At 34.0% G+C, this 23,480-nt stretch overlaps 3 protein-coding genes across 4 annotated transcripts; all 3 read right to left on the bottom strand.

Annotated features, from left to right (window-relative positions):
* Positions 1 to 636: 636 nt before the first annotated feature.
* LOC144564830 (uncharacterized) lies at positions 637 to 5,340 on the bottom strand. Of its 2 annotated transcripts, none has more exons than XM_078314442.1 (12): positions 5,214 to 5,340; positions 4,952 to 5,132; positions 4,570 to 4,632; positions 4,394 to 4,490; positions 4,180 to 4,284; positions 3,605 to 3,681; positions 2,952 to 3,072; positions 2,609 to 2,681; positions 2,157 to 2,348; positions 1,929 to 2,049; positions 1,024 to 1,248; positions 637 to 901 (listed from the first exon to the last, which is right to left on the bottom strand). In XM_078314442.1, the coding sequence occupies exons 1-12, from the start codon at positions 5,282 to 5,284 to the stop codon at positions 845 to 847; spliced, it is 1,383 nt and encodes a 460-aa protein (XP_078170568.1). In that variant the 5' UTR covers positions 5,285 to 5,340; the 3' UTR covers positions 637 to 844. The 2 variants fall into 2 exon arrangements, with proteins under 2 accessions (XP_078170568.1, XP_078170567.1); XM_078314441.1 differs by having other exon boundaries at positions 4,385 to 4,490; positions 5,214 to 5,339.
* A 10,864-nt stretch (positions 5,341 to 16,204) lies between these two features.
* Positions 16,205 to 17,215, bottom strand: LOC144564401 (uncharacterized). The gene is made up of 2 exons (XM_078313999.1): positions 17,108 to 17,215; positions 16,205 to 17,014 (listed from the first exon to the last, which is right to left on the bottom strand). Exons 1-2 carry the CDS (start codon positions 17,213 to 17,215, stop codon positions 16,205 to 16,207), a joined length of 918 nt encoding a protein of 305 aa, XP_078170125.1.
* Positions 17,216 to 19,129: 1,914 nt separating this feature from the next.
* LOC144564400 (protein PARTING DANCERS homolog) lies at positions 19,130 to 22,942 on the bottom strand. Its single transcript, XM_078313998.1, has 8 exons — positions 22,888 to 22,942; positions 22,650 to 22,767; positions 22,134 to 22,229; positions 21,086 to 21,180; positions 20,591 to 20,631; positions 20,416 to 20,499; positions 19,818 to 19,971; positions 19,130 to 19,385 (listed from the first exon to the last, which is right to left on the bottom strand). The coding sequence occupies exons 1-7, from the start codon at positions 22,940 to 22,942 to the stop codon at positions 19,822 to 19,824; spliced, it is 639 nt and encodes a 212-aa protein (XP_078170124.1). The 3' UTR covers positions 19,130 to 19,385; positions 19,818 to 19,821.
* Positions 22,943 to 23,480: the final 538 nt, after the last annotated feature.

The following is a 23,480-nucleotide window of genomic DNA, read 5'->3' as shown; positions in this document are numbered from 1 at the left end:
TTGAAAATCTAATTCTGTCATTGCATGTGCTATATATGTACTCGAAAAATCAAATTCATATGCAAGTATATGTGGCTTCACAAAAACCATTACCAAATGCAATTGATCCTTGCTTTAATTGGCCAATGCAAATTTCTTATAGCATAAGAAAAAAGCTATGCAATCAAGAACTGGAGAAATTATAATTATTGTTAGTATGCTCTGGATGAACACAAACAAGGGGATTATTGGCGTTGTTTTCTTAGTAAAACATGCTCAGCCCAGCTCCAAAAGGATGCTAAAGCTAAAATATAATTACCATTTTAAATGAAAATGTTTCTTTCTTCCTATAAGGATCGGAAAGTTGGAATTGCATTTGCATTTGGTGGGATGTGATTTATATTTCGGTGGTTTATTTATAATGAAAATATTGTCCATGAAAAATTATATATAACATTGAACTTAATTTTTATTTATATAATTATAAATTGTTTTTTCACCATTAATTTCTTCATTTTTTTTAATAACTTTTACTTTTTAAAATTTTCTAAATATTATCATATTTTTAATTGTTAGACTTTAGATTATTAGAATTGACCAGAATTATTTTAATAATTATTAACTAAAAAAATATTATTGACACCGATTTTTGAAATATAAAAAAAAAATCATGAATATCTTTCTTTAATTATAATTTTTCATAACTATTACTACTACAGTACAACCAAACATTCTATCCCACACAATTCCGTAACAACCGAACATGCCCGTAACAAAATCACCCGCACGAGTGGGGCATCTACATAAGATAAATTAAAGCCTCCTATAATTTAGTACTAATCAAAAGAGTGAGGTACAAATGTAATCAGCTACTACTTTTCAGTGCCATGTTTTGTAGAAGGTATGATGCCTTGTTCCGAACCTATAAAATATAATAAAGAAAAATAAGTCAGTACTAAATAAGGTTTTTATGATCCTGAAAACAAAGAAATAAATAGGATAGCAATACCAAAATATAATGAAAAAGAATAGCAAAAGACGTACCTTCGACGCGTAAGATCTCCAGTCAGTGCTTGTAATTTGAGTAGAACAATTGCGAAGATACTGGCACCACAAGTCGACTACTTTAATTTTCTCTTGGAATGGGTGGTAAAGCAAGAGAAGGTTCTCTGTCAAAGCCAAGTAAATATAGAGCTTGAAGAAATCACAGCTATTTCCTTTCAAGTTCACTGAAGCAAGCAGCTTTAGTATTTCCTCAGCACTTTTTGCCTAATATAATAAGATGAATTTAGAAAGAGTCCAAAGTGAAGAGAACCACAAATAACTATTTGGTGAGTGGGGTTACGGCACTATGCATAACGCATATTCGTCCCATAGTATGGATCAATAATTCCATTTTCAAAGTCCAAACAGTGATTTGAACCGTTCAACATGATCTCCGTATGAAAATATAAAAATATACCTGTTTTTGAAACTTCTTTTATTATTTCTGAAGACCATTCAAAAGTATTGATTTTCTACCTATCTAAAAAAAATAGTAAAAAATTCTAGAAAATATATAATGTAGTATGCAAGTACATTTTCATACGGAGATCATGTTAAACAATTCAGATTGACTGAACTTTGAAAACACAGATGTTGATCCATAGTACAGACCAATATGTGCTATGCATAGTACCATAGCCTCATTCCTATTTGATTATCAAATACTAGTTTTCGTGCTTGCAAGTTAAGATTTAATACTATCCTAAAAACTCAATTCAAGACCAACAAATTCCATGGAAACAAAAAACTAACATTGAACTCAAATGAAATTAAAGAATATATATATATATATATATATATATATATATAATCGTTTCAAAGTGTAAGACGGGTCTGCAGAGTGCCAGATTTATATATACGTCAAAAAGAATCAATTTTGAAGGAAGAAGAAGAATTGAACTTACTTTGTTGTCAAAACAAACAATCAGTAAATGAAGTGCAAGCTGACTTTTAAGATACTTGGTTCGATTATCTGATCCAGTGATACATTCAACAATTCGTAAACAGTTCAGATCCTTTGGTACCCTGCACTTGAATAAGAAACTATAAATAATCACCAAGAAATTTGGTTATTGAACCTGCTATGAACTGGCAACCTTAACGGTACAAAAATAGTGAGGCAAACCTATTACCTGAGAGCAATAGACGCAGCTACTTTTGCACAGCTGTCTTCCCATTCAGCATCCAAAAAGTAATGAACAATGGAATGGAAACATCCATTTAATTCCAACGCCAATCCGAGGAGATGCCGATCCAAATAGAACCAGATGACCACTTCCAGCAACTCTTGCATTTCAGTAGAGGAGAAAATCTGGTACCTGTTTCTGAAAGAAAGAAAAAAAATGCGTGCTGATACGATAACAAACTGTTAATAAGGAATGTGGGTACTAAGTTTCATTTCCCTTTCAGTTTAGAACTTGCTAATATAAGAAAAATATAGGACCAAGGCACTTCACCTACAACTTTTATTTTTTTTTTTAAAAAAGGAAAGAGGACAAAAAGCAAGAGTAGTAGGACAACACCTCACTAAACAATAGTTATCTGGTAAGGTATCCGTCTCTCCTATCAGTATTGCAAAATTTACCTAATTTGACAACAGGCTGAAAGAACTCTGATCCATGAACAAATATTCAGAGGTGGCCCTTCACATGCGCCATCTGAAAACCAAAAATTTAATCACGTGACCTCAAACATTTCCAGATAGTGCAATAACTTGAATAGGCATACAATTTCAAGAAAAACCAATTTGAACCATTTTTGTTTTTTGGCATAAGCAACCTAAAAACAAATAGTTTCTGAAAAATAATTGACCCTGAATGTTCACTTAAGCACCCAAGATCAACTGAACAAAAAAAGAAGAACTTTTGCTGATGTATACCAGTGCCCAAGAATATTACTAAAATCCTTGCAGTATAGCCTACACTGACCTTCGGAGATCTCACAATCAGTGCCATTGAATGTGGGGCATAGATAACCATAGTTTGAGATAGCATCCTTTAGTTCAGTATAAGAAGGTATCCAGCCAAGTTTTGCCAGTGGTTGATCACCCTGAAAGTTTATTTAAAAAGTAAGGTCCTCTTTATACTTTTCCAATTTCCAATTAATATGCAGCAGCATGGGACATGACACCCCACTACCCGCCCAGATAAAAAATAAAATAAAAAATAATAATAATATAGTAAATAAATAAAAATACCCGGTAACCTTGCATATTACCATCATACTCAGTACATGTTTCATAAACTGTTTCTAGTTCAAATAAATTTATGCTATGGGAATGAGACTTTCAACCAAAACGCCTGTCCTGTTGGGTCTTAAGTATCCCGAATTACAATTTTTATTTTGCTTTTTTACTTTCCCTCCTTTTATATTTCTTACTAATTTACTATTAAAGATCAATAGTTGTCCTTCAACTATTTCTGTAAATTCTGCTTCTGTAATATTTTTTTGGATTGCATTGCATAGATAAAACCAAACAATGCAGCACGATTACTCTATATAACCCTAATTAGTCGCGCTGCATCACTCAAATGTTTGATTGAAAGAAATTATCACTGAAATTATATTTAGTTAGAACTACCTTATTTTCAGATCTGAGAATGCTGCACCAGAAATCACATGCTGAGACATGCAAGTCTTCCGCTGAAGAGTAAAGCACTGGAACCAAGATGACGAAAAATAATTAAATACGATTGAGAAAAATAGATTTGATATTGTGTGCTATTTAGTAATGCATCAGATCGGGTTTGGCACCTACATGCAAGTGGGGAGAGGTGGAACTAGAAAACTTTGATTTTATGGGTGTGTGTGTGTGTGGGGGGGGGGGGCTGAAACGTAAAATGTATAGTATGTGAAAATACATAATGTGTGGTGTTACTGGGATTTTGAAAACAAGTCTCCACAATGACTAAATGGAATTCTAACCACTAGGTATTGAGGAAAATATATCTGGTTAACAAAAAGTTCAAATTTCATTTACAAAAAACTAAACAAGCATAATGTCAGGCCAAACTTGGCTGAGCAAAAAATCAAGAACCCTAGTTCTAACCCAAACAGTGGCCCATCAAGTTAGCCTTTACCAGATTGGATTGGGTCAAGTCAACAATTAACAACCATGTAAAAAAGTGTTGCATCATTTAGGAATAAATCACTAACTTGTGTGAAATGTCCAAGAAGCAATAGAATCTTCTAGAGAACCTGTTGTGGCGACCAAGTGTGACAGCCACCCATTAGTTAACAGACCTTCCAAAAAAATTTCAACTACATCAATAACAAAAAAAAATATTGTAAATTAGTAATATAAAATGAAAATTAACTTGCCAACAGTTCAAAGCTAGTATGAATATTTGAGGATACAAACCACTTTCACCATTCGAATCGAAAATGGAAGCGAAGCCAGTTCCAGAAAAATGCCCAAAAAAGTCACTGTTTGCAGTCACTGGTTTCTCCAATTGTGGAAAAGCTTTCTGAAATTAGCGACTTTTCAGTACCAATTGATCATATATAAATATTCCTAACTCAAATTTAAGTAGAGAAAAATGGTACCTGCATACCAAAAGCTCTACGACCCCAAATAGGGTATTCTTCCTCATAACCAATCTCATTCACCTGTGAATTTAAAACTAAGCTACATGATGTTTTGCAATCCTTTCAATTTACTGGTATATATAAAAGTGCTCACATAAAAATAACAAATTGGCCTTGTTTGACACCAATACAGACTGTAATGGAGATACTACTCAATTCTGGTACAAATGTGTCAGCATGGCTATGTACTTACCACAGCACTACCAGTAAATCAGTAATGGAGCTTGTTAAATTTAATTAAATATGCCTATAGAAGTAAAAAAAAAAAAAATTGGGGTGTAACAATAATCCTGTATAAGTAACGATTATGAGAAAAGAAAGGTAAGAAATTGACACTTGCTTGTTTCTCGCAGTCCTCGACAAACTTGCGCAAATAAGTTTCATTCTGCGCAACCCGCTTGTCATCCTCATCTGAGTCATACCCGTTTGTCGCTTCGAAATGCCTAGAGCACTTTTCCACTGTTTTCCTTTTTCCTCCATAGAAATCACTTAACAGACCATCCAAGCTAATCGCTCTTTTTCTATACAGTTCCGCAAATGACACAATTAGAAAGCAATCTAATACAAAAAAAAAAAAAATGATTTTCTCCCAGGAAGCGTACCTTTTGGAGGGGAGGCGAGGTGCATGGGAGAGGAGGTGATCTTCCTGTTCGAAATCAAGAGGCTCTTCCATCGCGACTCAATTGCCTCCAATAAGAAGAAGAAGAAGAAGCGAGAAACGGCTCTCTCTCTCTCGTTCGCGCGCTCGTGTGGGGGAGAAAAGAAGTTAAAAAGGGAAAGCGGAAAGACGCGAGCGGGGTGGGAAGGGAGATTGGCCGGAAGAGGGTTTGCGCAGTTTATCCCATGTCTGTGCCTCTGGGGAAGAGGAATCCAAATCCTCTGAGGTAACAGAATAGTTTTGTTTGAATCACAACCGTCCGATCGGAATCCGGGCTAATCAAGTCCGACTTGGACGAACGGTTAATTGTCGTGCAGATTCTGATTCGACAGTCCGGATCCAAACAGAAATGGAGAGGGATCTTCTCACGTGTTCTTCTCCAGGAAAGAGGAATGGAGAGGGAGGCGAAACCAGTGGGGTGCGCAACCCGGAGACAGAAGAGAGGGAGAGGGAGGCCTTGCCTTCTTGTGCAAAACAGAGAGGAAGACGGAGAAATTCTCCCAGCGGACCCGAACTCCCAATTGAATTGGGTTAAATCCATTTACACAAAAGTTAGTTAATTACCAACAACAGTAGTGGTTTGCAACTCGGGCGGGTACGGGTACCCCGGGTATACCCGTCTCGGGTACGGGTACGTCTCGGGTACGGGTACGTCTCGGGTACGGATATACTCGGGTACAAGGATATTCGGGTACGGGTATGGCGGGTATAATTTTCAAAACCCATACCCTATCCGTCCTATATTCTTACCCGTGTACCCTTGACGGGTAAGGCGGGTACGGGTAAGTTTTTTTTTTTTTTTTTTTTTTTTTTTGTTTGTTGCTGTTTTTTTTTAGCTGGTTTTTTTGTTGGTTTTTTTTTGTTGTTTTTTTTTAACAATGTCGTATAAATGTTATTACGTGTTTATAATTCAACTTTTAAAATATGAATAATTCAATATCAAATAGTGTGTATATATATACATAAAATTATCAAGTCACATCTTTATAATTCCTAAATAATTAAAATTTGTAACTTATATATATAAATTATTCTTGCCAAAATTTGTTTGTTTAGTCGCCTAAGTACAAATGTATTTATTTATTTCTTTACACGAGTCATTTTATTTTATTTTTAAATTCTCGTTCTAATTATATAGTTTCATAATTTATTTATATCTCGAAATTTTTAAAACAATAGAAGTTACCCTCCTCCTTTATTCCGGGCTTGGGACCGGCTATGTAAAATAACATAGGCGGAGTTCTAACTTTTTTTTTTTAGTAATTCTTCTTTAAAATGAATAATTTAAAAACTAATTGAAATATTTAGAAATTTATAATTTTAAAAATAACGATAAAGACTAAAAGAGGTTATAAATTTATACCGACACTACCTATCTAGAAGTTCTCATTCCTATACCATTCTTCGCTCTCTTCCGCACCGTCTGAATCCGAATTAGCCTGGTGCTGCGCCTCGGTACCGCTTTCTTCAGTGTCGACTTCGGATGATGATGCTTCAGGCACATGTTGCCTGCGCTCTTCAGCTTGAATCCAATCTTTCAAGCACACAAGTCTTTCAAAGACATGTGGACCCAACTTACTGCGTTTATCGGAGAGGATCCTGTTCGCCGAACTGAAACAACTTTCGGAAGGGACGGTTGACACGGGCACGACAAATACATCGCGGGCCATCATCGCCAGTGTTGGAAAGGCCCTTTGATGCCTCCTCCGCCATGCCATGACGTCAAGTCCATGTTGATTTTCGTTCATCATCGATACATAGATCACTAGCTCGCTTGTTGTTTGTGGTTCGATCTCCGACTGAAAATCTGCTAACAAACCACCACTGCTAGTGCTCCTGGAAGTGAAACTATTAAAAAAATTTAAAAAGTTAGTGGACAAATAATGTATATATTATAAATAATAAATATTAAAAAATATATGTATATTTATATTCATACCTAGGGGTGGCACGGGACGAAGACGGGTTTTGGTTGGCACTCATTCTTGAGTTGTATATGTTAAACATTTCTTCGAATTTCGAATAGACGTATGCCTCCACCCTGGTACTGTCTAAACGTAGATTATCTTTGTACCTTTGAACTACTTTGATCGTGTAAAACAGAAATGAAAAAACAGAAACAAAAAAACAGAAATTAAAAAACAGAAATTAAAAAAAAAACAGAAATTAAATCTAACCTATTCAAAATAAATCTAACCTATTCAAAATAATTCTAACATTTTTAAAAATAAATCTAACCTATTCAAAATAAATCTAACATTTACAAAAATAAATCTAAAAAACAGAAACAAAAAAACAGAAATTAAAAAACAGAAATAAAAAAAAAAACAGAAATGAAAAAACAGAAACAAAAAAAACAGAAATTAAAAAACAGAAACAAAAAAAGAGAAATTAAAAAACAGAAATAAAAAAAACAGAAATTAAAAAACAGAAACAAAAAAACAGAAATTAAAAAACAGAAATTAAATCTAACCTATTCAAAATAAATCTAACCTATTCAAAATAATTCTAACATTTTTAAAAATAAATCTAACCTATTCAAAATAAATCTAACATTTACAAAAATAAATCTAAAAATCAGAAATTAAAAAACAGAAATTAAAAAACAGAAATTAAAAAACAGAAACAAAAAAACAGAAATTTAAAAACAGAAATTAAATCTAACCTATTCAAAATAAATCTAACATTTACAAAAATAAATCTAACCTATTCAAAATAAATCTAACATTTACAAGAATAAATCTAAAAAACAGAAATTAAAAAACAGAAATAAAAAACAGAAATAAAATAACAGAAATTAAAAAACAGAAATAAAAAAAACAGAAATAGAAAAACAGAAACAAAAAAACAGAAATTAAATCTAACCTATTCAAAATAAATCTAACATTTTCAAAAATAAATCTAACCTATTCAAAATAAATCTAATTACTTCACATATTTTCAAAAATAAATATAACCCATTTTTTAAACCTATGAAAAATAAATCCGAATTTCAAAAATAAAATCTAGCATCAAAACAAATTCAATTACTTTACATCTAACAAATCTAACATAAACTAAATAAATCTAACATATTCAATAAATCTAATAAATCTAATTACTTAACAAATCTAACATAAAATAAATCTAACGAATCTAAATATCTAATTACTTAACATCCAATAAATCTACATAAACTAAATTTACTCTACAAAAATAAATTAATCTAACATGAAATAAATATAACCTTTAAATCTCGCGGAAAAATCTTGCGGAAGGTCCCGAACTTCGTAATTTCGATACCTTCGTAATTCCGTTTGCGTATTTGTAGAAGGAATTAAATGTACAACTATATATTTTTTTAACAATAAATTTAAAATTTGAGAATAATAGAAATTTAGATTAAGAGAATAAGAGAATGAGAGAATGAGAATTGAGAAGGAGATGTGAAAATGAAGGGAGGAAGAGGGGTATTTAAAGAAATTTTGGTTGGAGGGATAAAATTTAAATTTTTAATTTTTAAAGAATAACAGTAACAGTAACAGTAACAGTAACAGAAAAAAAACAGAAACAGAAAACAGTAAACAGAAACAGAAAAGAAAAAGAAAAGAAAAAAAAAACCGTCCCATCCGGTCGGTCCGGTCCGGTCCTGGTGGGTCCGGCCGGTCGGGTCCGGATGGGATGGCACCGGTTTGGGGGGGAAAAATTCAAATTTTTTGAATTTTGAAATGGATGAACAGTACTCGGGTATACGGGTACGGATTTAGTCGGATACGGATAAACTCGGGTAGGGTATGGTCGGGTATTAGTCCTCTACTCTCTTTTTTTCCGTTCTTACCTCTTGGTGACTAATGGTGAGTCCGTCCAATGTACTTCCCTCAATTTTGCAACGCCACCTCACTCTTATCAATATGTTTTACCCTTGGAGAAATAAATGTAAAATTGAGATTAAGGCATGGTGGTTCCAGCGCAAGCAAGGTCTGGAAAGGACAAAATGAGTGCTTAAGGCCATGTTCGGTTGCACCAGTGGGAATAGGAATGGGTACGGGAATGGAAAATTCTGAACTGAAAATTACTGTTTACGTGGGAAAAAAAAAATTCAGTTTGAGTGAATTTTCATTTTCCCACGTGAACAGCGATTTTCACGGTGCAGCCGAACAGGCCCTAAGACTCCTTGTTGTCCCTAAATTATTTCACTCAGGGTATTTTTTTTTTTTTTGATGGTAAGGAGGCAACTGCCATCCCTACTGTTTTGCATTGATAAAAATTATTTACAAACACTCACGGTATTTTTAACTCTCGTTATTTCCTTTGGTAGAATATTGGGTTGCCATTAATAGTGCCTCATTATTTTGTTGAGATTCATATAATTATCTTTTGTAAGCATGATGATTGAATAAAGATTTTGGAAATGAAACCATCACTGTGCATCAATTGTGTACTTATGAATCAGACTAGGATAAGTATCCAAATTCCTGAACATTATTTTGCATAGTTATATTAATTATTTGTACAAATACAATGCTTCCAATCAGTATACATAAAAAGTACATAATTTGGTTTTTGATTGAACCCCAAATTGATTTGACTATTTTTCGATAAGTAAAAAAAGAAATTGAAATTTTATTTGTTGGTGGTGCCTAGATTCTCAGAGGGTATCCTATTTCAAAATTTTCATGTGCACGTTGCACACAGTAGATTTAAAGAAATTTTTCAAGTGCTCTCAGAGGAAATTCCATTTGTCGATAAGATTAAGCATCTTGGCATTTAAAAAAAAAGAAAGATAAGATTAAGTATCTTGATTGATATTTAAATTTCGTTAATCTTGTATTTTGAAGAAATTTAATTGGAACTTAAAGAAAGTAAATTACGTCAGAGAAGCGGTGAGGGATCGATGGAGCTTGGAAACTTGGTTGGTTCGGTGGTGGGCATGGCAGAGGGAGCAACTGCAGTGGCAATTTTGTTCATCGGAGAAAGAAGAGGAGGAGAAAGAACTATGGTAACTTCATCCACGGGAGGAAATCAAAAGTAATCTCATTGAAATGGAGAGGACAAATAGGTTTTGATTTCCTGCCTAATTTGTTTACCGGAGAAAAAAGAAAATACTTGAGCGTGCTTTTTTGGAAATGAAGAGTCGGAGGCAGATTAGAATCTGAAGCGTTCATCTCAACTGAGATATACGGTCCAGGATTTGGATCGAATTTGGAGCAAGAAATTTTGGTGCATTTGAAGTTTTGAACCCTCCTCTATATTATAGCACAACATTATACTAATTTTTTGTTTGTTTGTTTGTTTGTTTGTTTGTGTTTGCATGAATTGGTTTCGTATTTGCTTGCGTGTCAGCATGAAATGATAGTGTATATTACACTAACAGTTGAGTGTGTTTTTAGTAAATTAGATATTTTAACAAATAAGGAAATGTTGCTAGTGAAATATTCAACGGATGTAATGTAACAATTAATTTGTTTGTTTTCGGGTGAATATCATTATTAATTTTCTAACTCTAATCTCTCATCTGATGACCTGGAATTTGAGGATTCGCTATAGCAATGCTAATTGGATTGCATTTAACTGGGGGCTAAAAGCCCAAAATTAAGCAAATGGGCCCTCCGTTTACTTACTAGTAATGGGCTAGTTGATTGTCATTTTAATTCTTAATTATGGCCTTCAGCAAAGCAAAGGTCATCTTTAGAAAGAGTCTTTCGATAACTTATTTTTTTATATTAACACATAAATTATATTTCTATACAAATTTTAAGGGAGTCCTTTAAATTTGACATGGGGACAGGGGATATTTAAGCTGTTGGTTTATTTTCTAATGACGGGACGACAGGAAATACAGGATTAGGAACACAGGAGTTTGAAATTTGAATTAATAAGGGGCAAAACTGCCCATTTAATTTTTTATTGTTATTAAACTATACTTGTAAGTGATTAAACAATAACTAATTTTAAATGGGGAAATAACTAATTTTCAAATATTGACTGGAAAATTTCTAAATGATTCATTTATGATGGGTATATATCTAAATTTCTGTAAAAATTGGGGTATGTGAGTTCATTAAAGCTTCATGTCCATTACACAAAAATACACCATTTACATGATTACGTAAAAATTTACATGGTATGATTACATGAATCTCTTGTGAGAACTTTTGCAGTATAACTCTCTTAGGGATAATGAATTTTGCATCCATTCAACTATTTTCTAACAAAAATAAGTCTTGTTGCTTTCCAAATTGTTAAGATTATTGCAATTGCATAATATTACACATTGGGTATAAATTAACTACTTAACTACTTAAGATATTTGAGAAAATTATTTTCCCATGTTTGCTGTCAATAAGCGGGTTCGACTATTTTAATGGCATCCTCAAGTCTAACACTTTCATCGCCATTCAATAAGGAACATGTTATGTGATTGAACAAGTAATCATAAGCATTTGAATTTTGCCGTACTACCGTGCTGTAGTTTCGGCTTCAGCAGATTTTAGCTATTTTCTAATTAACTCAATTTTTTTTCTTCGCTTGTATGGTTTATATCAATGACGGCAAAAAAATGATACTATATCGAATTTATCATTCGCAATCAGTATTTTTGCCAAGTTTTGGTGGTTTTCCTTTCCAATATAGCCAATGTAACTTGTATAATCCCAAACTCGATAATATTCGATAATTCAAAATCTTCTGTTTGTTGAAGCCAATTTAGTATATGTATTAAAGTTACTACCACATATTATTTTATTGTATGATCAGTACAATATATATGTCATGTTAACAGAGAAATACACTTATATTAGTTACTGTCAGTGTTTTTTCAAACTTAGATCTCAATATATCTGCTAATTAAGCTGTTCATGGTTGGTTCTGTTGGCATCAAATTAGATTAATACTAAATTAATATCAAACTCAAACAACATAAATATTCTATTGTGCAAAATATTCTAAATCCATCGAGTACTTACGTACAGACGCTATTTACATCTTCAGTACAATCAAGGAAACGATAATTAGATTGCACATATATATCACATCTTAAATACAATTACTCTTAACATACCACATCTTAAATAATTATGGAAATTAATTGATGACTTTTTAAAAAATACAAAACAATGTCCTAAATGGTTGCCAAAATACGTCTGGATAAGAAACATAGCTTTGATGTCACATGTGCAAATAGGAACACATAAAATGGAACACAATATTCGTCAAAATAAATAAAAAATTTAATTTTTTTATCCAGCCATATATGCATAAGATAATTGTGGCTGCATAACATTATTGTTGCAACTCATGTTTTCGGGTTGAATTAGTGAACCGTAACACTTGCACACATTTCAATATTTCAACCGGACACAGCTGATCCCACTGACAAAATACATTAGCCTTATTGTCCGAACGAATCAAAATAGTCCACGTGGGACTAAATGGAGGAGAAGAGCGTCTTTAGGCCGTTGGATTTGAGAAGGGGATTGTTGGAGGTTAATCAAACCGTCAGATACTCTTTTCTTTGGCTAGGGCTCAATGTTTCTATTTAATCAAATTCTGCATGCTTTGTAAAAATACTAATTACGTATCTGCGCCATACACCGAGAATTTTTAATTTTATAAAAAATATTATTACATAATAAATGATAACATATAAAGAATGGACCTGAACAAAAAAATTGGATCTAAAGACTAATTAAAGAAAGTGTTTGTTTGTTTCTTCTTCTTTTTCTTTTTCTTTTTCTTTTTTGAAAGAGTGGATGAGTATTTTTAAACAGAAAAAGTGACTGATTTTGTTTAATAAAAAGAGTGCTGGGATTTTTCCTGAAACAGTTGCTGAATTTTTTTTTATTTAATAATAATATCTATAAATAAAAAACCTCATCCTCGGGCACTTTAATATTTGTATGCTGATTTGCATACAATTTATAAACTTGTGTAAAAACATGATAGCATAAAAAGTAAAATATTTAATTTGCTTAGATCGATTGATTTTATAACTAATCTGACATTTTCTAGAACTTTTGTACGTACCAGAAGACTCCAAAAACAAGCATGATAAGCAAATTGTGTTAACATATGGGTCGTATTACAATACTATAATTTGCAACCTCTTTTAAGGTGTATTTGGATGAAGCAATGAATAGTGCTAACTCGGATTAACTACTATTTCAAACTACTATTTTACGTTTGAATGTGTTTGAGTTAAAATATATCAGTGTATTCTTGAATTACCAATTATACATATTGCATAATTATTTTCAAATTTCTTTCTAACATATCAAATAGTCATAAAGTTCTAATAATTTTTTTCCATCGTATTAATTACTCAGAAAGAACTAGTATTTCATATAGTGATTAATAAGACTAAAATTACAGTATTTTTTTTGTAGTAAACCTTCTATTTGAAAATTTCTTTTTGTTTCTCATGTGTTATTTGACCAAAGCCCGGGAAGCTCTGATTAAAAGAAAACGAAGACAGATCACGTATATATATACTATCCAATGGTGGGGAGAGTAAAGAACTATGAGAATAGTATTTGCAATTCTACCTCCAGTGCAGAAATATTAATTGGACAGAATTAACTGTTGGTGAAATTTTGCTGGTTGAATCAATTGTCTTAATCAAGTAATACAGAAGTCAATAGAATGCTTACCTCTCCATGCAATGGCTCTCCCAACACACTCGGGTAACTAATGGGTGAGTATCTCAGGTTAACAATTGGCTCGCCAGGTATACTGGGGTATGACTGAGACAAGAACCGGTGTGTGGCAAAGGTGGGGCAGTGCAAGTGCTGGTCCAGCATTTGTATGTCCTGATCTGATCTCTGAATAGATGATTCAGACACGAGCTCAGTTGGATGGGAAAAGGTGGAGCGGGAGTCTATCTTGTCTGATCAAGAGATGATTACTCCGGGCATAATTGTAAATTCACCTCCCACACAGTAGTTCAAAACAATTGTCACAGCAGCATGGGAAATGACAACATGGTTCATAGAAGACTCGATATGGAGATGGATCAAGCCAGGCTACATAATTATGATAACCATGCTGTCATTTCCCAAAAGCCATGCTTTTGGCTCCGGAATGCGACATTGTTTTGACACTACTGTCGGAGGTGAATTTACAATTATGTCCGAGTAATCATCTCTTGATCAGACAAGATGGACTCCCGCTCCACCTTTTCCTGAGCTCGTGTCTGAATCATCTGTTCAGAGATCAGCATTTGTAAACTACTCCTTAAGAGCTCATAGAAGGGAACCCGGCATTTATCTTCATCGACCAAGAACCAAACAACGTCGAGGCAGAGATGCATCCACTCATGCAATGGAGTGTCCAGTCCCCATGACTGGAGGCTGTCAATGGTTTCCTCCAGTCCTGAACTAACCAGTCGATCATGTGTTGAAATATAACACCATGGGTTAATGGTTTAAGGTTACTCTCAAGTGCGGATAAGATGATTTTACAACATAGCCGCCGCAGTGAGCCAAGGCAAGGTTGGCTAACCATAGGTGTAACAGTTCCAGTACCAGTAACAGTACCATTACTTGTACCAACTATGTCAGTGAGTTTGGCTGGAGATGCATGCATGACAGTTTATTGGTCCATGGTCAAAGACTGAGTTGGCCATCCGATCTGATTTATTGCTGAGGTCGGGTTTGAAACATGAAAGTTAGATACAGACAGTGTTGGTGCTGTTGATGATGTGGGTCCTGCTGATGAGCTGGCCTGGGATAGAAGAGAAGAGAGAAGCGAGTCCCATTTGAGGTAGCCAACACCACAAAGACTTTTTGTGGCAAACAAAAGGAATTCTGATTGCGGCGCATGGCTGCTACACTGGATTATAAGTGAGATAAGAATCGATTCAGTGATATTGAACTTGCTCCTGGTCCTGAAAAGGAAAAATGCAAGCTAAATCTTTGGATTTAAAAGTACCAGTTTTTTGGTGAAGGACAAGGTAAGGATCATTTTAAGAATGAAGCCAAACCTTGTTGTGTCATAAATCAGCCAACATTCAGGCAGTCAATTTGAAAACAGGAGGAAAAAATCAGAAAAGCAACAAACGGGGGCACTAAACTGGAGATTGAGCTCGCAGCTGGTCTAAATCAATGATGAACTGTTCATCTCGAGGTGGAAGGTCTCTAAAGGGAGCTGTAACCCTTTTTTGCAGCTTATTCCTGAAAATTTCAGATGAATTGTTGTACAGAAGATGACAGTCCATTTGATTCCAGCATCAATAGGACGTGTAAATTCAACCACAACTAATTGTCCAAATTTCTGCAACATTTTCCATTTATCTCTAATTTAAGCTGATTAATCATCTGAGCATAAGATCAAATTCAACAAGAAATTTAAAAAAATAATTAGACTTTCGAAAAAGGACAAACCTTTTCTTCTTAGGGAGTAGCTTATTGTCATTAATCTTGCGACCACTGCTCACTGTAGTAGTGTTGCTCGCACCTTCCTTCCACTTGTCTGGATGATAACCTTTCCCAATTTCTTCTCACCTTACGAAAACTGAAAAGAAATAAGAACAATTGAAGGTTAGACAAAAGAATAACTCAAGTTTAAGGTTTCTTCTCAAATTGGAGTTAGCGGCAGTCTAATAGAAAACAGGATTAGGGATGAGCGAAGAGCACAGGAGAAGTTTCGAGAGAAATTGATACCGAGCAGTGGGAGGCAATTTATACAGAACGATTTTCAATTTTTACAAAACAATTTCTTTAGATGGACCATTTTATTAAGTAACATGAATATGATTCACATGACCATGCCTACCCATTCTGATCAATGCATTTTCTTGTAGAAAGACAACATTTTCATTATTTATGCCGCAAAATGTTGTGCATAAGTAACTAATCACACACAATGATAGAACAAAGTGTCTTATCAGCTGAACCACTAACCGTTGCACCTTGCTTCTGAGTATCCAACGAGTAGGTTAAGGGGTGCTCTGTTATGACCTCACCTGGAATAAGCAATGGAATGCCAGATGGATATGTGCAAATTAATTCGATCACCACATATCTTACCAATGCTATCTGCTGTGCTCACTCTCCTCTTAGCAAAAAATTCATCTCTAGGAGTCAATTCCATCTGACTGCTCTCAAATGGTTCAAATGAACTATCTCTTGCATTACATATTGATATTATTCTAGAGTTTTCATGAAAGAATTTATTTGACAAATGCTTTACCCCTAGAATGAGCCTCTCTACATCCATATACCGGGTCCCTAGGTTCAAGGCAAAGGTTAAAGACCTGGTTCCGACAAGAACTGGAATTATCTTATAGTTCTCATATAATATATTGTTTGATACATGATCCGATAACCCAAGGCGTGAGGTCCCAATGGTGATACGCAAAGGATCCATTTCGAAGGAATTTAACCCAAAATAAGACAAATCAAGTAAAGTAATACCCGGTATTTCTCGAATCAGTTTTCTTGCTTTTATGGCCAAATTCACGGTTTTGTCAAATATGCTCATTTCATCAGCTAACTGAGCCCTAGCAGCATCTAAAGAGGCAAGAAGGAGATAATTGGGGCTTGTGCTTTGAAGCAATTGAAGGCATTTGCTAACCTGAGCCGGATCAACCAAATCACCTGATAAATGTAGCATCAAAGATTGGGTCAACGAAGAAAGAACCTTATGTGTGAATTGCACTGTTAAATCAGCACCTTGTTCTAATGCTGATCTGGGAAAAGTCTTGTTAAACCTAAAGTGGGCCCCGTGAGCTTCATCAGCAATTACCGGGGTACACAAACGGTGGCATATCTGCACAATCTCTTCAAAATTACCACAGATGCCTTGATATGTTGGAGTGGTCACTCAACAAACAGCTCCAACTTTACCATTTTATCTCTGTACCTCTTTTACCGCCCTTTGTACCTCTGACACACTGACCCCACCAGCAATATCCCAATCTGAGTTATAAACTGGCATAATATATTTTGGTATTACGCCAGTCAACACCATAGCTGAGGTGGCTGACAGGTGGGCATTTCGAGGAAGGATAAGAGTATCGCCTGGGTTACATGATCCAGAAATGGAGGGGAAGAGTAAGGGCTTCTCGGACTCGGAAAGGAGATGGTCATGTTACGAATCCCCGTACAGTCGGTCCCAGTAATAGTTAAGTCGTTATGGTCCCACCTTTACGGATTCGCGGCACAGTGAGAAAAAATAAAATCGAAATTTAACTATAACATAATTTTTCCAAATGTGTTTTTCCTTCTGATCTTCTGTTTTTCATAATGAATCTTTTTGTGATGCAGAAGTGCGTCGCTGTTTTCTTTGGTCTACAATCACTCATGATCCACTGTGGCTATCTCCATGTGGTCATCCAGTCTAAAGTTGGTTATTAATTAAGTTGTTGTCCGCAACACAGAAAGTATTAATGTCCATTTCACAAAAATGTTTGCTAGGTTGGTGAAACTAATGCATAATTTTTAGAATGGAAATTTATTTGTTATTTTAAGAGATATAATTTTATTATTATAATTCTAATAGGATTTAGAAAAAGATTCCAACGATTTTATTAAAATTGTGAATGGTAGTATTATAACTTAAAATTTGTTTGTTTAAGTGTCTTTTATATTTAGTTAATTTTGTTATAAATTTTTATTGAAATACTGACTTAACATTATAAAATTTTATGGAATCATTTTAATTTTGACACTCCGCTAAATATTGAGAAATTTTAATATTAAGAAAATATGCTCGAAAATTGTATGCTTCTTTAGGAATTTTTGTGTATTTATTCTGTTTTAGAATTGTGTAAATTTATTTATGTATTTTGTTGCATTAATGCTACTGTACCTCGTTCATATCCTTCAAGTCCGATGTTAAACCATAGGAATTGTGTGTCATAAAGTAATCCAAATTTTGAAATTAGATTGTACCGTCCGATCAGAATCGGAGCCCTTTTAAGTTGTCCATAACATATTGGACAGTCAAAATTAGAAGGTTAATAAATTAATTTTAGTGTATTTATTTTTTGAACGTTTTTTGACTGCTTAACTTTATACTAAATTAATTTGAATGTTTAAAATTTTAACATGTAGACATATCACTCGTAAGGTAGGCGGATTTCAACAGTTCGGATTCATCATTTGAAACCGATTTGATGAGTTTTGGAGTTAATTAAGCTTACCAAACACTTTGGTGAGCTTAAGAACACCATAGTCTACTTGCCAAAAAAATCCCTCCTCGTTGATTAATTAATCAAGTCACTCTTACATCCATAGTCACATGATTTGCGAATTAAATCCGAATATTTCATTTTTTTTTGTAATGTCGAACCGAATATCGAATTATTCAGTTGACCGAATTAAACATGAATAATTCGTGAATTTTACAATTTTTTCTCGAATTTTATGAATTATTCGTGATTTTTTTCCAAATTTTTCTTAAAACATTCTTTGGTTCTCTTGTAGGATTGAGATATCTATTTCGGATGATTTCGAATAATTACCAAATTATTCCCAAATTATGAATTTTTTACCTTGCCGAAACAGAATCCGAATAATTCATTTGTCACTATGCTTACATCATTTGATACTAGCTGTAGAAATGTAGAGGATCCAACCACGTTAGGTTATCTGATTGAAAGCCCTGCCTTTAAAAAAGTTTTTCATCTCAATTTGTGTTTCTCTTTCGTTTTACATCAAATTTTCCTTTCAGTGTTGCCTTTTCCATTAAATTCCTTTACTGCATCTAATTTCTATCAAGTTCGTTAACTTCTCCCAAATCAGATCTGTACCGGATCTGACACATTTTACCATCAACAAACACGTGTCTTAATCCAACCAAAATAATTCATCATTCGCCCATAAAAAGAGGATATATGTACTTCTCTATTCTATTCTAGCTATTCTAACTATTTTTTCATTATTTTCATCTACTCCGATTGTTGAAGAATAATAAGTACAAAAAATCTCTCCAACAGAGGATATATGAACTTCAAAACCTAAGATCCTTTCTTTTCAGTATTCACTGTCCATCTTGACAAGGAAAATTAGACATAAAAAGTGCTGCTTTTGTGTTCAGAATCATCAAAATTTTGCAAAGGGAACTTTTTACATCAGCAGTATAATTTTTAATAAAAATGAATCAAGTGCCTTCCTTGTCCATTCTTTTCAATGCTCACCTGGGAAACAAAAATTAACTATGTGATAGTAACATATTAGTACTTATTAAGAAAACTAATAATAACAAGTCAATCTGAATTCCTCATAAGTTTCTAGCATGTCAGATAGAGGTTCCTTGATTTGCAATGAGAAGCCATTAAGAAACCTAAATAACCCTCAATCCAGCAATTGAGCCTAAACCAGGCACTGAATCAAACTTAAGCCACCTAAACTGAATCCAACTTCGAGCCAATCGACACCAAACCGTGCAACTACTAACTTAAGATCCACTTCAGCCTCATTTAATAGAGATCTAAATCTGAATTTGAACTATTATGCTAACTTAACATTAACAAGGGTTCAAGAGAAAACCTCTTGAAAAGACCTTACCTAAACAATGCCAAAATCCTCTAATACCATAAATTCATGAAGATAAAGAAAAAGAGTTGTACCTAATCAATTCATTCTCGGGGTCAAGTGGTATTGTGGATCCCTGAAGAATCTAAAAATTCTTTCGGCTCTATCTAACGAAAGGTCAGTACTTTCCAAAATGGATCCCGATGTTGCTTTTGCTATTGCTTCAATCGAGCCAAAAGCCTGGGCAAGCTATAGAAATGGCAACCCATAATTATATAAAATACATATATCCTGAAAGCATTGATTTGTAGTGGCACCTGGAACAATTATATGAAAGGATGATACTAAAGGGATTCTCGTGGCCTTGATTAGTATGTTACTGGACATGTCTTTACCAGCTCCCCCAATGTTAAAAAAAAAACAATTAATCATGGCTAACAGTTGCGACAATAAACCCCAATTAATCATGGCTAACAGTTAGTTGCGAAAATAACCCCAATTAATCATGGCTAACATTTAGTTGTGAAAATATAGCCCAATTTGACTCTGAATGCTGCTCCAATTAACTTACAGTGTGCAATCAACTTAACCCAGTTTGGAATGGGGCCAAGCTAGTAAGAGTTCCCTATCCACTAGCATGTACATAATGATGTGTGTGTGTGTGTGTGTGAGAGAGAGAGAGAGAGAGAGTACTGCATTAGCATCATGGTAATCAATCTCAGGTATGGCAGTAACTACATGCAGAAATGCATCGAAGCACTGAATTGCACGCTCTCGCTAATTTGAAGAACCAGTTATAGAACAAATGTTTTTGATGAACAATGCTTCTAAATTCAACATAAAAAGGAATAATTTTTAATATACTGACCTCAGTTTTCATCATTGAGATGGCATCTCTTTGCTTACATGCTGACAGGCAACATTACAATAGCATCAGCAAGTTGCAATACTGTCAAAATATGCTATTTTTTATCCGGTTTATGAGCTTAGGTGCACTAAGAGCTTAGTCAGATAAAATTCATTTACAAGTTATTTCTGGGTTATATGACATCATTATCACTACCATTCAAATTTAACAGAGATAACAGTTACAAATATGTCGATCACCACTTCTCTCATTTTTCTATCTTTTCATATAATTGCTTAATTGAGGATATTTGATATTTTACTTCACAGATTAGGGGTCAATATCAACATATGACAAATTACCAAAGAACCTAAAACCTGGTTAAAGAAGAGGAAAGGTGAAAAGGTAACAACAAAATGATCTCTGCTTAGGGCACTATTCCAAATAGACTAGCACAAAGAAAAATTTTAAAAAAAATGATGAAGTACATATCAGTGAGTAGAAGAGAAAGATTACTGCCCCGAGCATGAGAAATGTTAACAATCTTCTCAAATCCCATCTCGGGATCTCGCACCGGTATAAAAGTTGGTCTCCCCAGCTCAAAATTGTATCTTTATTTTCAACCATAAACGAAGCAACAGGAAAATATTCAAATTAACAAACTCATTATAGTATTAACATGGTTGGTTATTGAGGGTCAATGCACAGTGGAAAACTGATTTTAATAAGTTAAATTGCTTCACAGCAGAATTTTATAACTTAATTGCACAGTTAAGGGATGCCTGAGGCCATCCAGACAGAATTAGGATTACTTGCACAATTAAAATTAATGAGTTAACATGTTGGCTTATACTGGTTCAATTCAGTTTGATTCTGTTTAATTCATAAATGATGGTACCAAAGTAAAAGGTTGGTTTGGTGATGGGGCTCAATGCTATCTTTTACAGATAAAAATAAAATAGATCATTTTGGGCTTTACTAGTACTTCAAAATATACCCCTGCAAAACATGAAATACACATCTACTCCAGCAGTCCAACTAACCATAAAATATCATTGATGACCCTGCAGAACTCCAAGATCAGAAATTACCCTGGTAGCACCACTCTATTCATCATATGCTACTTTTTTCTCTTATGCCAAAAATACCCCTTTATTAAGCTCTCTGTGTGGGTGTGTGCTTACATTTGCAGGTATGATAGGGAGGGGGTTGTATTACAAGAAGAGTGTATTAGTAAATTTAAAAAAAGAAAGGAAAAGATCAAGGGGGAAACGAGAGATTGAATAAATCACACACCTAATTAGATATTTGCAAAGGAGGGCATTAAAAAGTAACAAAATAAGCAAAGAGTGTTGGATATAGTTAAATATGGTTTTATACAAACTTTACACTCCAGTGACAGGGATTATCAATGACATTTTGCTTGTTTTATATGAAATTCTGATATTTTGGGGGTTCAGTTATAGGAATCCATGATATTTCACTTTTGCAGGGCATGCGTGGTACTTTTGAAGTTTTACAGGGATACACGTGAAATTCTTCCCTCTTTAATTTGTCTACATACCCAAGGTAAGATTGGTTGAATGAATCATTTTGTTCTCGAGTAGGAACAGCCACGACGACATAGAGATGCTTGAACTGTTTCTTCAGCTTTTCTACTCTGAAATACCTAAGCACTTTCAAAAAAGGATATCCCAAAGTACACATCTAATATATCCTGGTTTAAATAAGGAATGCCAGATCATAGTTGGTTGATGCTGGACTTACTTTGTTTACTATACAACTTAACATTTTAGCTAAGACTTGCTAATTTAGTTTAATAACTCCATATATGTAAAAGACGAAAAAGAGAGGGAATGAAGACAATGACCTCTGACACAAGTATCCAGTACTAACACTACTAGAATGCCCCAATGAGTTAAATGATTAGCTATTTAATTCCATATTACCAGATCAGTAAAGAAGACTGGCCAGTCAAAATTAAGAAACCACATTCATTTGATAATAGAAACTAATATGATCAGGGGATTGAACAAACTATCCTTGATAAAAGGATATGATAGGGTAATTATTACAGTACCTGGAAAGTACGAATGTCCCATTTTCGCAATTCCAGCATGTCTCAAAGACAAATACAACTGATACGCCCCCATTGTTGAAAATGAAGTCCCACAAAGACGATATATTTTCAATACCATCTTATCCAATGCTGCTTTTGCCTCTAAAAGCTAAAGCATGAAATTCACCATTTTTTGTCATACTTTTTAATTAGCTATAATTATTTGACATAAAATGCCATATCACTGATAAAAAGGAACAAGGTATTGGGTAACAGGTGTGCCTAAGTCTAAAAATGCTTATGAGCAACACCATGCTTGAGAAACATCTGGATATTTACTCTGATGAAATGAAAAAAAATAATAAAGGAAGGAAATTAACTGGGGTTATTGTGAGAAAGTTGAGGCGGTATGAGTTAGCCGCAAGAAATGAAGAGACATAAGAGATAAAGGCAGGTTGCTGTTTCTCTCTCCAAGACTTGCTCATCATGCAAACTCCACAACCTAGATAGATTTGCAATAGCTCAATCAGGGTATGTACCAGTTCAATTTTTTTTTTTTTGTTATTTAATTTTGTTTTATCTACACTTGAGGTTTGTGTTGCACAAAATAAATGATACTTGCACCTAAGTTGTGGTAAAACATGAAGGAAATAAAAAACCTAAACCGATAGAACAAGTGTGTCAGTATGTAACTCCTAACACTGGAACAAACCCGCTAAGCAGGATCGGTGAAATTGAAGTCAGCTGTCTCAAAAATAATGCAACCATTACTCGAAAGTACTCAGATTACTAAGGTTCAAGCGTTAATCTATCAATCTCGGCACAAAAGCGAACAAAATGAAAAGCAACCAA

Source organism: Carex rostrata, chromosome 13, assembly GCF_964058835.1.
Source record: "Carex rostrata chromosome 13, lpCarRost1.2, whole genome shotgun sequence".
Lineage (NCBI taxonomy): Eukaryota > Viridiplantae > Streptophyta > Magnoliopsida > Poales > Cyperaceae > Carex > Carex rostrata.
Note: the sequence above shows the minus strand (reverse complement) of the source record. Positions and strands in the feature narration are given on the sequence as shown.